We start from the raw sequence: 13,638 nt of genomic DNA on the forward strand, positions 1-13,638 counted from the left end.
CTTCAAATTGGAAGCAACAATGTTCATCACTTCATTTTGAAGTAAAAAATGAAGTATCATTTGGAGCAAATTTATCTTCAAAATAAAATAAAAAGTGGAAAATAAAACACCACTGGAAATGGTCTTATGGTACCTGCTTGGTGAGCCAAAAAAAAATCTTCACCCACTAGATGGTCTCAATTTCTTCCTCAAGCTAAGTTTCAACAAATCAACTACATTAGATAAAATATAAATAGTAAATCTCACTTTTATATTATTTATAATTTTCTAAGTCCTAAATCAAAAATACTAAACATTAAATTTTAAAAACACTAAACCCTTAATCTTAATCCATAAACCCTTGATTGTCTTTCGCTGCCAAAAGAAAAAAAAAAGATGCGTCTTCCACGGTGTTTGAGTTTGAACATTTTCACCAATTTAAAATGATCATATATTCTACTAATTGATCAGTAGCACAGACATATTCTAAATTGTACGTTGTGGAAATCCGGTAAAAGTAAGAAATAATCATATACCAGTTGTCTCTCTGAATCAAATGACTGATACATTCTTAACAAATATCTAATTATTATATATTTTTGTTACTTATATATGTAGAAACAGGCTTACACGATATATTTACACCATAGTCTACTGTTTTCCCCCAAACTTACAACTCCATTTTGACTTGGTTTGGGTGCAAACTAGCAGAACCAACCATCAAACTGTTGTGGTCATTACCATGATCTTGATCCTCTTCTCTTCCCCAAACAGGCTGGTTCAAGCCATCGAAAGGCCATTGTTGCGGTGGTGGTTGTTGCAGTTGCCGGTGATGATAGGACTGTTCTGTCTCCATCACTTGATGAGGCCAAGCAAGCTGCATTGCTGCACCGTTGAAGTTCCCATCCATTAAAGAACCGTTCTGTGAAAGAATAAAAGGAAGCAAAACCCGGAAAAGATATCAGGTCAGAGATCATTCAATCATAAAGATCTTGATCTAGTCAAAAGAAGTCAACTATTGTTGCTGTGTTATTAAATATCCTACAAAAACAAGGCTTAATGAGAGGGACCCCTGGCTATTTATTGGTATGTACAAGCATTTATGAACTTTGGTCCAATAGATTATTGGTGAGAAAAATTGAAGTCTCGTATCGTAGATAGAATCCACAGGTGAGGTTAGATAGGTGAAAAAAAAAGAAAAAGTTTGAAACAACAAGATCTTTGGAAGAGTCACCCACAAACATTAATATATAAACAGACATAAGTCACAGAAGACACAGAAAGGTTTACAGAACAGAGGTGGCCCTAGTTTTGACAGACTAAGCTGTTTGCGTGTACTGTAAATTTGCACGGTGTGTGTAAATGTGTGTGTGTTGTGTATTTACTTTCTCTGAGTTCCCAATCTTCCTACGCCTTTGCTCCAAATTGGTCTAAATTAATGTTTGTATCAATAAATACCCAAATGTTTTCTCCTTTTGTGATATAAACTAAACGCTACTCAAAGAGGTATAGTTTCATATGGCCTACTCAAATAAGAAACACAAGAGTATTTCAAAAGGACCTAAGTATGGTTTGAGATTAGAAGACACTTACTTCTGAACTCAATATAGTGTCGAGATTGAAATCAATCCTAGGGTTTACAGAAGCAAGTCTCATTGATAGCATCTGTTGGAAGAAAAAAAAAAACAAGTTAAAATGAGACTGTGACACACAACTCTATTCATTTTCCAAACTGTTTTGAGTTGACATTTTGGCTGTGTCTTTTGAGGCTATGGTGCAATATATATATATATATATATAGGTATAAAGAACAAAACTGGACCAGGGAAAGTCTCACCTCCACTTGACGTTGTAATGACTGGACATGGTTAATGATTTCATCCAGCACCAACGCGGTACCCTGAATCTGCAGGTCAGAGACTTTCTTGTGAGCTTAGGATTCATATACCTCTTTGTTAAGACACCAATATTATAAAATACACAGTGAAAAAAACAGCAAGGAGGATGACTCTTTAATCTAAAGCTAAACACAAATGGCATCTCCAGTCACAATCACAATCAAGCTTTACCACTTTCTAAAGTAATCCGTACTCTAGTGGTTCATGAGACAATCAATCAAGTACTCACACAGCTCAACAATAAAAACCAAAAAATCTCCATCCATCTCACCAATAATTGCTGCTAATTTCTAACATAAGGGATGATGAATTGATTAAATTAGTTGTCTAGGGGAGGGGAGTGTCACATCAATGTTTCCAACTAATTAGGTATGTGGGACTCAGAATCAATATCATTTTTTTGTAAAAGGATCATTTGCTTTAATCGTCCTTCTAAGAGTCATTGTCTTTTTTTTTCTTGATAGATACCTAACGTGTTAGAGACGATACTACCCCTTCCTCACCTTCCATAGAAAGCTTGCAATTAGATGGACCCCATAACACATACTTTGATCTTTCCACAAAAATATGTCCCCTAAACCCAAAACCTTAATGGCACATTACAGCTAGCATCCCCACTTCCTAAGGTCATTCTCTAATACATGAAAGCTCATTTTGAGAATGAGGAAAAAAAAGCCATCTCCACTACACGTCCGTGTGACTAGTTTTAACCTTAAAGCTAAGTCTGTACAAAATTGAGATCTTTTAGGCATTACACAATTACCTAACTGGCCACTTTATCACACCAGAAACCACTTTTCTTCATTAAAAAGCAATTAAACAAATCCACTTTTTGGGGAGAACTAAAATAAAAAAGAATGATTAAGACCCTTAACTAAATCATGAAAACCATACAAAATATTCTTACTTTTAGGGTGAATCAATTAAGGAAATATTGTCACACAAATGAAGAGGTAATGATTAATTAGCGTATTTGATTAAACACGTCAAATATCTGAGAGAGACAAACCTTATCACAGCCCGGGACCAGTTCTTGTAGCAGCTTCATTCTTGCATTAATCTTCTCCCTTCTTGCCTATAATCCAAAAATAATTAGCGATTGATTAACTGATTAAGATATTTACAAAAAAAAGGATAAAAGATTTGTGAGGGATGCAAAAGTTACTCGTTCAGCTAAGCTATGACTATCTGTTGCTTGACCACGTCGAGCTCTAACGTGAACATACGGCAGCTTCTCGTTCTCTTCAGAGCTTTTGTTCTTCTTTGACGAGCCTTTAGCCTAGAAGTTTAGAGACACGAATCAGTGTCTGAAACAGAATGCAAATAATAAACTAACTTTGTGTCTTTCTCTCACCTTCTTGTCGAAATCTTTCCTCTTGCCACATCGATTGTTCTGCTTCTCCACCGCCGCTTGATCAGAAGTCTCTGTCTCGGCAGGCTCGGTCTTAATGTGTTCGTTAGAAGGTACCGAGCTCGTCGTCGTCGGGGTCTCGCCGGAGACATTTCCGGTTTGCTGATTCTCAGTGGCGATCACGGAGAAACGAGCTGCTCGCTCCATGAGGACTGAGTTAGAAGGAAAAGCCAATACCCCGAGAGTGTGAAGCGACGTCGCTTGAGAAGAAGAAGAAGAAGACGAGTGGAGAAGCTCCACGGCTTGTGTAGGCGGAAGCTCAAGCAGCGCCGTGAACCCGCCGCCGTTCTCCGGTGGTACCATTTGCCGAAACTCGTCGCCGCCGCCGAGGTGAAGCGATTCAAGAGCTGTTTCTTCCCGGAACAGCAAACCGCCGCCGGATCTAACTCCAAATCGTCCAGACAGATCCATATACACAACACTACCGATGTCTGACGCCGATGTCTGACGCCGATGTCTGAAACCAAATTCAGAAAGTTTCCGTTCGCCGTGGAATCTTACAATCTCAGGAAAGAAACCCTAAAAACGAAACTTCAAGGAGAAGAGAGGATTGAAGGTGAATCAATGGCGGTCAAAGAGTTTGAATTGAAATCGCTTCTTTCTTTCTTACAGAACTTCCAGAAGAAGGTATTGTTGCTGTTGTGTAAGAGAGACTCTTCTTTCTCTGTCTTGTCTGAGAGAAAAAAAGAAGAAAAGCTTTTACTCCATTAGCCAATTTGAGTAGGACGAAAGCAACGTTAGGCTGTTCTGTTAAATAAACGAGATAGAGAGAGAGAAAGAGAGAGAAACCTATTTCGGTTATTGTACGGTACGGTTTTTTTTTTAAATACCATTGTTTTGCTGGATCTTCATGGATATTAGTTGGGCATTTTGGGCTTTGTCTAATAGATTTTTATTTTCACTAATCATCTTTAGTTTTTGTTTTTTTTTTTTAACTCGAAGAAAGTTGAGAGGAAACCCTAGTTAGAAGAGCAGCCGTCGGTCTTCTCTCTCTTGCTCTGGTGGTTGGTGGTTCTCACCGCTACCGGAAGCGGCTAAGACTCCAAGGAAAGAGACTCTCAAAGCTTTTTACCATCGGCTTTCTGTTTCCGGGGAGAGATGGTTCCTCTAGCATCTCTATCGCCGGCTTTATGTCTCTAGGAAAGATGGTTTTTCTAGCATCTCGATCTCCGGAACTTATGTTTTTGTGTAGTGAATTAGTATTAGTTTGAAGTCGTGGGAATACTGCTATTGTTTGATTCTTGCTGTTTCAGTCACTTCGTCACATCCTAAGTTAGCTTTTTGGGTTCGTTTTTGTGATTTATGTTTGCTGTAGAGGTATCTACTAGACCTTATCTTGGACCTTTGTGGTTTTGGGAGATGGTTTCTAGACGAAGCAGTTAACTTGACCTTCAGTTTTTCTCTTGCGAAGAGGTGGGCAGTCTTTGTTCTGTAGGTCACTTGGCTGCCTTGCGAGTGTCCGCGTGTAAGAACTGGTGGTCTTCTTTGACGTTTTTCCAAGTAGCGTTTCAAGGTCTTTTGTCCTTATATCTTAGTTTTAGTCGTGGTTTATGGTCATGCAAGTTTCACATGGATAACAGCTGCTGGAGTTGGTGTAGTTTGACCTCTCGATTGTTTCTGATGTTGCTGGTTCTATTATGGCTTGGTGATATTCCCTTCAGGGTTGGGACTGCTCAAGACATTTGTTCTTTAGGTCAGCTCCATTGATATCGAATTCTTCTGAAAAGGTGGAAGGAATAGACTTGTGGACATATATGGGTTTTAAGCTCTGTTTATATCTTTGTTTTATTTTATTTGGTTTATGTTCTTTGTCTTTAATTTCTTATCGACATCTTTAGTTTTTGTTATTACATGATTTTTTTTAAGAGTGTATTAATGTTATTTTGAAAAGAAATTCTGGCTATTTTGGATAAAATCGTTTCTGATATTGTATTTAATATTAAAAAAACAATTAAAATATACTCTCTTCGTTCCCGAAAGTAAGATTTTCTGGATTTTATTTTTGTTTCACAAATATAGATTTTCTATATTTTAAAGTACTTTTGTATATTTTTGAGGATCATTAATTATGAATATTTGAATTGATTAAATTTTATTTGTATATAGTTATTGGAACTTGTATAAAAAGATAAAATAATAAACTAAATTGCAAATATTTATTATAGTTTTAATAAACGTGAAAACTCTAGAAAATCTTACTTGTAGGGAAGGAGTAGTTATTGAATAGAAATAATTTATAGGCGTACCAGGTAACGGCACGAATTTAATCCCATTGGTTGATTTGATTTATTATTCCCACCGCAGGACCAGCATGCTGTCTCTGACCTATACTAGTTAAGTTGAAATATAAAATCAATAAATGCGTCGTATATTATTATTATCACCGGTTAATGCCATAAATGGGGGTTTTAACAGCTTTTGACTTTTCACGGATTTCGGTGTGAACAAAAATGTTACTACTCCCTCCGTTTCAAATTATATGTCGTTCTAGAGCAAAATTTTTGTTTCAAAATAAGTGTCGTTTTCGGTTTTCAATGCAAAATTTATTGAAAATATTCTCTATTCTATTTTTATATTGGTTGATGTGTATTGGTAATAGTATTTTTATTTTGGAAATATGTAAAATTAAATGTTTTCTTAATCTGTGTGCAAAGACTTAGAACGACATATAATATGAAACGGAGGGAGTACTATTTAATTGAAAATGTAAAATAGTTTTCTTGACTTGTTAAATCGGAAAATAATTTTACAATAATTTTTAGCATATAGCCACAGTAACGCTTGTAATAGAACGATCATATTATCTACTGTTTGATCAACTAATTGCATTGATATTGTGGGCTTCGTAATGAAAAAGAATATAAAAGGCAAACAATTCTAATAATCTCATCTTTCAAAACAAAAAAAAGTTCTAACCTTTTAAGTATTTTTTTGTGAAAATAAGATCGATTAGTATATTTGTTCTTAGTATCATATCATAAAATCTTCTAACTCGTTTTGATCACCTTTTGGTATGTAAGGTTTGGTGTAGTAGTAAAGTCTCAATCAAAGAGAGACGGTACATACAATCGTTTTTGGCATGTCCAGTTTGGCAACGTTACTTACTCTCCCAACGTCCATTGCTTCTTTGGAGTTGAGAAATTGATGTGTAGAGTTCATAGCCAATTCTTCAACCAACCACATTACGTATGTGTGAACTACATATTTATACACATTCACATTTAATCTGTATATATAAAGAAATTTTGCATATGTGATTATATGTATATGTGTCAAACCGAATATATAATACGCTTAAGTCATCATCAATAAGCAAAATTAGGCGGGGATTGATCAGGAAGTTTGAAGAAGTTGGAAAAATGCATGTTTCACGAAACATGATAAGTCATATGTTATAATTACATATCAATATAACCTCAATTCATTTTAAGCTAATTTTATACTCCCTCCGTTTCACAATAGATGAAGTTTTAGGAAGTTTTGATGTTTCAAAATACATGATATTTTCAACTTTCAATGTTACTTTTTACTTTATTGAAAACTGTGTAACCAATCATACTCAACAGTGTCTTTTGTAATTGGCTAAATAGTTTTAAATTTATATTTTAATCACACTTTTTAAAATAAATAACAAATTTCTTAATAATTGTGCATAGCCTAAAACTTCAACTATTTTGGAACAGAGGGAGTATTTCTCATATCATGATTAAAAACCTTCAACATAGCACACGTTGAGACTGTGATGAATGTAAAATGATGGATGTGGGCGATATGATAGACTGCAAAGGTTATGGGGAGTAATCGTGACAAGTGGAAAACAAAAGAAAAGTTTTGAGCGATGAATAAATAAAGTATGTTTAAGAACAATGGATCATTAGTTAATAAGTGGGCCTGGATCCGCGTGCTAACCACGTGACTGTGGCCCATTAAGGCTCTCTCCGGAGTGGAGTGGTGTGGGGATTCGACTTCTTTTTCTTTTTGTGTTTTAATGAAAAAGTATTTTATTATTTGAGTACAGATACATTTTAATTTGATTAATTTTGATGCATATGGTATGAGTGTATGACATAGAATATTATTCGACAGCTGTTATAAACCTGACATGCATGGGATCCACGTACATTTTCTTTGTTTAAACAAAATGTTCCGGTCCGTGCATAATTTATTTAATTTGGTTCCTCACCTTATTAGGTGGATAATATCTCTTATGAGTTTTGTTCAAATGGCTGAGCAAATAAAATGAACATGTATTTTTTTATCTTTTTACTAATTTTCGATATTAAATTTTAATATATTATATGATTAAACTTTGTTCTATGATCAAACCTGTAAGTAAACAAGAGTCGAAAAAACTAGCGGGTTAGTCTAGCGGTACTTGAGAGAGTTTCGGTCTCAATACGGTTCCGGATTCGATTCTCACTGGTCACACGGATATGGTCCCATTGCTTTCGGTTTATTTGAATGTCCGGGAAATGATATATTCGTGGACTGTACCTCCATCTAAGAGTTAGGTCTGTGTCAGGAGCGGAGGTAAGAAAGGGGTTAGGGGGGGTCAGCTGACCCACTTCATTTTGAAAAATATATGTAATCTTTTAGATAAATAATGTGTTGACCCCATGAAAATATTATTTCTGACCCCACAAAAATTCAAACACAGTAAAAACAAAATGATAAAATTTAATTACCTAATTAAATGGGTTCATGGAAACCAATTTCCATTAATTAAATTTGGGTTCATAATAAATTTAAGCCCAATTTAAATATAACAATAATCACTAACTTTTGTTAGTTAATTAAAAATTTATTACTTTATTTTTGTTTTAGAAAACATAAACTTCAGATTACGACTTTAAAGATCTGTTTTTATCTCGTCAATTTTAAGTTAATTCTCGTATTCTTTTAAATCTTCAACACTTTCTACTTTATGAACCTTAATTTTAATTAACTTTCAAAATTTTAAGATTTGTTTTAACTATAGAGTTTGAATAGTTTTAACTTCAAAATTTATAAATTTTAAAATTATTTATTTTAATTTATCAAATAAATAATAGATTAGTTTTGAAATTTCTTATTTACTAGATGGTGATACTGATTATGTTAATTTATTGCATGTTATTGAAAAATATATTATAATATGATTTTAATATTTTAAAAATGAGATAAAACAATCTTTTTTACAATTTTTTTTTACCTTTGTAGTTTTGAATATAAACTTATAGAATACATAATTCTAGTATGCAAAATTACATTTGCAATTTTTTTAGACTTTATATGTTTTATATTTTTTTGACTCCGGTAAAAAAAAGTTCTGGTTCCACCACTGGTCTGTGTCATCATTGACCCGGGTTTAACTATTTTATGAAAATACAAGGGTAAATATGCGTGTGAAAACATTATGACACAGTTAATTAATTCAGCCATGGTTGTGAAAACATTTAATGTTAACCAAAAAGAAACATTCCATTCAAGTTTCGAAAGAAAAAGAAAAAAGATACGTCCATTTGTTGTATATATGGCTAACTTTTAGAGTATGATATTAGTAGAAGTTTTGTTGGAAATCTTAGCATGTTTCTGGCAAATAAGCCTTAGCACGTTGTAATTTGGATTGTTTATTTACTAGTATTGTCGTTCATTCATCCCACTCTACCAAATCAAAAGTGTTTCTTAAGTCCATCTTTAGAAGACCTCGCTTTGAAATACTTGATCTGTCAAAACTTTGGACAATTTACATTGCAAGACACTTTTTGCAAACATGTCTGTAATAAACACCCATTGAATATTTGAACCATCTTTAGTGTTACTTTCAGCAGCCTACGAATTAAAATCTTAGAGACAATTTTGTAGATGACATTTCACGATGAAAACCAATTATTAAAAAAAATAAGACATTTCACAATGAAATAGGTCTGAAGTCTGCCAGCTTATCTGCTTCAACTCGATTTGGGATCAAAGAAATAATCATCCAAACCAGATATTTTGTTACGAGGAAGGGCAAAAACTTCGCATTTGTCTGTAGTAATAGCGTTAACTGTCTAGCATCATATTTCATGAAGATGAACAATTATTTAAATATTTGTCGTCAATTTTGTCAAGTTCAATTCATAGGTTATAGGTTAGTAAGATTGTAAGAAAGTTCAATTCATAGGATATGACTATTGTTTGGATTTGGATTTAGTCATGTAAATATATAAGTTTCTAAAAGTATATATAAGCGCTTCAAATCAATATCATGCACGCACTTCAGCTCCCAACCCACAAGTTCGAGGAAGTTTTATGCTAACTTTGTCTGATCCTTTTCAATTTCCTTGTAAGCTCAATGACTTTGCCTGAGTTCTTTTTTTTTTTCTGTTACGAAAATCATTTAACAAAAAAAAAACTGTTTACGAAGATCATAATTTTAAGAAAAACATATCTGTAATATGGTCGTGCATGGATGGCACAAGGAACGATACTCTCGTACAATCAGGATGGGCATTTTATCCCAAATATTTAATTCGAATAACAATTCTGACTCCATTCAATCCAAAAAATCCAAATATCTATAAGTCTTCGAAATAAAGCAAATATTAAAAATTAATACCCGTTAAAAAGGAAAGTAAATCACAAATAAATAAAAAATTAGAAACAGATGTCCGATTCGCTCTAACTTTTATACAAATGGATGTATATCTACGATTAAATATAGAGTTTTATTTATCATATAATTTATGAAATTTCATTTAAAAGTTACTAAAATATTAAATTAATATATATATAATATATATACAAAATTACAATTTTCTAAAAATATTTTTTTATAAAAAATATTAATTTAAAAAATTTATAAAAAATATAGTTTCATTAATTTTTCATTTATCTTTTTAATATGTTAAAATATATTTATAAAAAATAATTTGGTGTTATTTTTTTTAGATTTACTTATATTGTATAAAATGGATGAAGTATTTGTAAATATCCGTGAATATTCGTAAATATTAAAAAAAAATGAATACTGTATTGCGCGGCAATCGACAAGAAGTTAGAACGTAAAATGCAAGAACAAGATTAAAAAAAAAAAGAACAAGTTTTTAAAATGATAACTAGAAGAAAATTTTGATATCAACGTACGCTGATATTTTAGTTTACAAAAAAAAAAAAAAAAAAACGTACGCTGATATCGACAGGAACATACGATGGGTCCAGAAGACAAGGACCAAACAATGTAGGCCCATAAAAGATAAGGACTCAAAATCGTCTTGTGATAAAGTTTGGGCCCACATAAAGAAAGATACCCTAGAGGTTCGGGATAATCCCCCTTACCCGAATGGTGGGTCTCACTGCACGGCCGATGATGTATTGGGTATAAATGGGCCGTGAAAACGAGACATCTAGATGGGCCCAGCATATTCATTGCTTGCCAGAGTCCTTTGTGTTTGTACCATAAACGGTACACTGACTGCAATGCTTTTTCAGTTTTAGAAAAAAGGTTTCTTCTAACACGACACACTTTTTTGTTGGGTTATAAATATAGTCGGCAAAAATTGCTATATTTAAAACTTAAAAGTAACAATGTATTAGTGTTTTTCCACAATAAAAATTATAACTTTATGTTAGATACACTGGACTTTTACCATTTTACATCAGCTAAATAATTGAACTTGAGAAATGCACATCTTATCTTATGATTCCCGACGAAATGACACATGACTGCATAGAATGGGTTTTGTATGTTAAACAAGAATCCAGCCCAATATAATCTGGCCCAAATTAGCTAATTTAAGAGGCGCTATTAAAACGGCAGTGTTCAATGATGAGATTGAGCATAAGACTAAAGGAATCATATAGTTCTGATAGTTCGCACATTATGTTTGATGTCGTCACTTTTAGACATTTATGATTTATCCCCAGTAGAAGAACAAGGAGGGGGGGGGGGGGGATTAGCTTTTAGTGCCAAAACACAAGAGATCTGAGTTGCAATAGAGAGATTTAGTTTCAAATTATATCAGATATATATTCTTCATTTCCAACTAAACAGAAGTTAAGAATTAAGAACAGTCACATTTGACTACGTTAGAACATGGAAAATAACACATACTGGACCAGAGAACATAGGAAATGTTGTATAAAACAGAAGCAGACCCAAACTTAATCAGTACAATAATAGTAGTAACAAGAATATTAACAGTTAAACAGATAAAAAGATAAATTTTGTTTTCTGGAAATAAAAGAGATTCTAGTAAGTGTCTCAAAGGTGCCAAAATGAGGAGTTTTTTTTTTAATCACCCGATTACATTTAAACACAATCACAAAAGACCACAAAAGATTCAGAGGTTTGTCATCAGTTTCGGTGTGTTCCGTTCTGATGTTTTTAGACAATGGGAGGATACTGCTTGGACTGTAGCTTAACCCGTTTCTTGTACTCAACTGCATCCTGCATATTTTTCATCAAAATAAAATCTCAGGTACTATGCCATCATGAGCGCTTTGTGATTAACTGTTTGCTGAGACTGTACCTGGATGAAGAGATGATAACCATCAGTCTGTGCAGGGTCAGCGGGATTAGGGGTGTCAAGTAAATCCTGGATACCGACAAGAATCTGCTTCACTGTGATGGCTGGTCTCCATCCCTAATCAACATAAACATACCATCAGAGAGCTTGAGGAAGGTGAAGATCGACGAGAAAAGAAAGAAGCAGTAAAAAGACTTTACGGAATCCTCGTTAAGGATGGAGAGACAGACAGTCCCCGATGGATAGACATTAGGGTGGAAAAAGCCTTGTGGGAATTTGCATTTGGGAGGCTTGCTCGGATAGTCCTCGCTAAAGTGCATCGTCAATGGAAAGAATCCACCTTCCCAATCAGTCTGTAGTTTCAGAGTAAAATGCGTTATGAATAAAAAAGGTTCAAGTACCATAACACAGCAATTACTCTTATGAACCAACTATGTTCCAGATAACAAAAGTCCACAAACTACGAATGTAAGATCAGACAGCAGAGTTCAGATTCAATGTCATTTTCTAGACCAAGATTTTCAAACCAACAATTCGGAACATGAATCACTAATTGGTTAAAAGTTCCAACTTTGAAGACATAAAGCAAATGATAAACAATCCCCACAAGAAAATTCATAAACCCTAATTTCACAATTAGCCACATAAGCAGAGATATAAGATAAAACTGATGAACCCTGAGCAGATGAATAAATCAATTAAGAGAAAAACTAACATGAATCCCCAATTTTTGTGAAAGATTCAGACTTTGAATAAAACTGATAAACCCTAATTTCAAAAGTTGTTTTTAATACACTTACACCGGCTTTACCAGGAATAGTGCAATGCCACACCATTAGATTCACAGAACCATCAGCCCCAGTCTCCGGCTTCGCCACAAAACCCTAATTAAACCATCAACAAAGAAGAATCAGAGACCATTAAACAATTCAATGAATCAGAGACCATTAAAAGTACGGACATGAGGATGATTCTTCCTCCACGACTTCCTCTCCTCAGCCAAACGACCACGAGCGATTCCACTAGCCATCTCTCTCTCTCTCTCTTAAGACAATCTCTGTTGTGCTTTTCACTCTCTGTCTTCGTCTCTCTCTATATAACTCAACGCTCTCTCTATCGCTCTATATAACTCGAAGAAGACGAGAGGGATTGGGGGGAGATGAAGAGTCGAAGTTACGGATTTGCCCCCTTTGTTAAGGCGTAATTGGAGAATGTACGGTTCAGATTTCGCGGCGAATCAATGTCCTCCTCGTCCTTTTGCTTCCCTTTAATGAATTGACCGTCGATAATTATTTTTTTTAAATAATTATAAAAAGAAGAAAAATGCGTAAAGAAAAAGTCAATGGATAGCGTGAAACCTACGCGAGTATATATGAAACCCAATAAAGCTACCAAAAGATTCTCTCTCTCTTCTCATTTATCACGTGGCCCATAACACCAATTATGGGCCCATTAACCTCTCTTCAATTATTTCTCTTCTTCCTATTACCGGTGGTGGGTGCAGAATAAAGCATCAAATCTCAAGACAATTTGGTTGGTAAAAATGAAGGAATGGTATATGATCAAAACGTGATTTATGAAATAAAATGATACATAGCAAAATATTTTAACCTAATTTTCTGAACCATCGAATGATTCGTGAAGTAAAATGAACTTTTTTGGCTTTAGTGATTCTGGCTAATTGTATGCCATGTACAAATTGCTGCCAAAGTGACTCATAGGCCATATAACATATAGTATTTTGCTATCCCTAACATATATTCCCATGGAGATTTTATCTGGTGCATGTTCTTTCTTATTCTGTTCTGCTTCAGACCATATGTCTTGAAACGTGTTAACTACTTTGTCTGCAACCAAACTT

At 34.1% G+C, this 13,638-nt stretch overlaps 2 protein-coding genes across 3 annotated transcripts; both read right to left on the bottom strand.

Moving 5' to 3' along the window:
- Nucleotides 1–491: 491 nt before the first annotated feature.
- Nucleotides 492–4,051, bottom strand: LOC108853366 (transcription factor bHLH60). Of its 2 annotated transcripts, XM_057010103.1 has the most exons (7): nt 3,899–4,042; nt 3,232–3,819; nt 3,043–3,156; nt 2,887–2,952; nt 1,817–1,885; nt 1,573–1,644; nt 492–901 (listed from the first exon to the last, which is right to left on the bottom strand). In XM_057010103.1, exons 2-7 carry the CDS (start codon nt 3,697–3,699, stop codon nt 650–652), a joined length of 1,041 nt encoding a protein of 346 aa, XP_056866083.1. In that variant the 5' UTR covers nt 3,700–3,819; nt 3,899–4,042; the 3' UTR covers nt 492–649. The 2 variants fall into 2 exon arrangements, with proteins under 2 accessions (XP_056866083.1, XP_018482285.1); XM_018626783.2 differs by having other exon boundaries at nt 3,232–4,051.
- Nucleotides 4,052–11,362: 7,311 nt separating this feature from the next.
- On the bottom strand, nt 11,363–12,900 carry LOC108849050 (SUMO-conjugating enzyme SCE1). The gene is made up of 5 exons (XM_018622550.2): nt 12,739–12,900; nt 12,578–12,661; nt 11,978–12,130; nt 11,781–11,894; nt 11,363–11,698 (listed from the first exon to the last, which is right to left on the bottom strand). The coding sequence occupies exons 1-5, from the start codon at nt 12,805–12,807 to the stop codon at nt 11,636–11,638; spliced, it is 483 nt and encodes a 160-aa protein (XP_018478052.1). The 5' UTR covers nt 12,808–12,900; the 3' UTR covers nt 11,363–11,635.
- Nucleotides 12,901–13,638: the final 738 nt, after the last annotated feature.

Source organism: Raphanus sativus, chromosome 4, assembly GCF_000801105.2.
Source record: "Raphanus sativus cultivar WK10039 chromosome 4, ASM80110v3, whole genome shotgun sequence".
In the NCBI taxonomy this organism is placed as follows: domain Eukaryota; kingdom Viridiplantae; phylum Streptophyta; class Magnoliopsida; order Brassicales; family Brassicaceae; genus Raphanus; species Raphanus sativus.

What these genes read in the sequence shown, in the direction of transcription:
- LOC108849050 (XM_018622550.2), bottom strand. Translation starts at nt 12,807, where the DNA reads ATGGCTAGTGGAATCGCTCGTGGTCGTTTGGCTGAGGAGAGGAAGTCG. An exon ending in GGAGGAAGAATCATCCTCAT is followed by an intron (nt 12,662 to 12,738) that starts GTCCGTACTTTT and finishes TGGTTTAATTAG; the next exon opens with GGTTTTGTGGCGAAGCCGGA. An exon ending in CTATTCCTGGTAAAGCCGGT is followed by an intron (nt 12,131 to 12,577) that starts GTAAGTGTATTA and finishes CTGAAACTACAG; the next exon opens with ACTGATTGGGAAGGTGGATT.
- LOC108853366 (XM_018626783.2), bottom strand. Translation starts at nt 3,699, where the DNA reads ATGGATCTGTCTGGACGATTTGGAGTTAGATCCGGCGGCGGTTTGCTG. An exon ending in CATTACAACGTCAAGTGGAG is followed by an intron (nt 1,645 to 1,816) that starts GTGAGACTTTCC and finishes TTCTTCCAACAG; the next exon opens with ATGCTATCAATGAGACTTGC. An exon ending in ACACTATATTGAGTTCAGAA is followed by an intron (nt 902 to 1,572) that starts GTAAGTGTCTTC and finishes ATTCTTTCACAG; the next exon opens with AACGGTTCTTTAATGGATGG.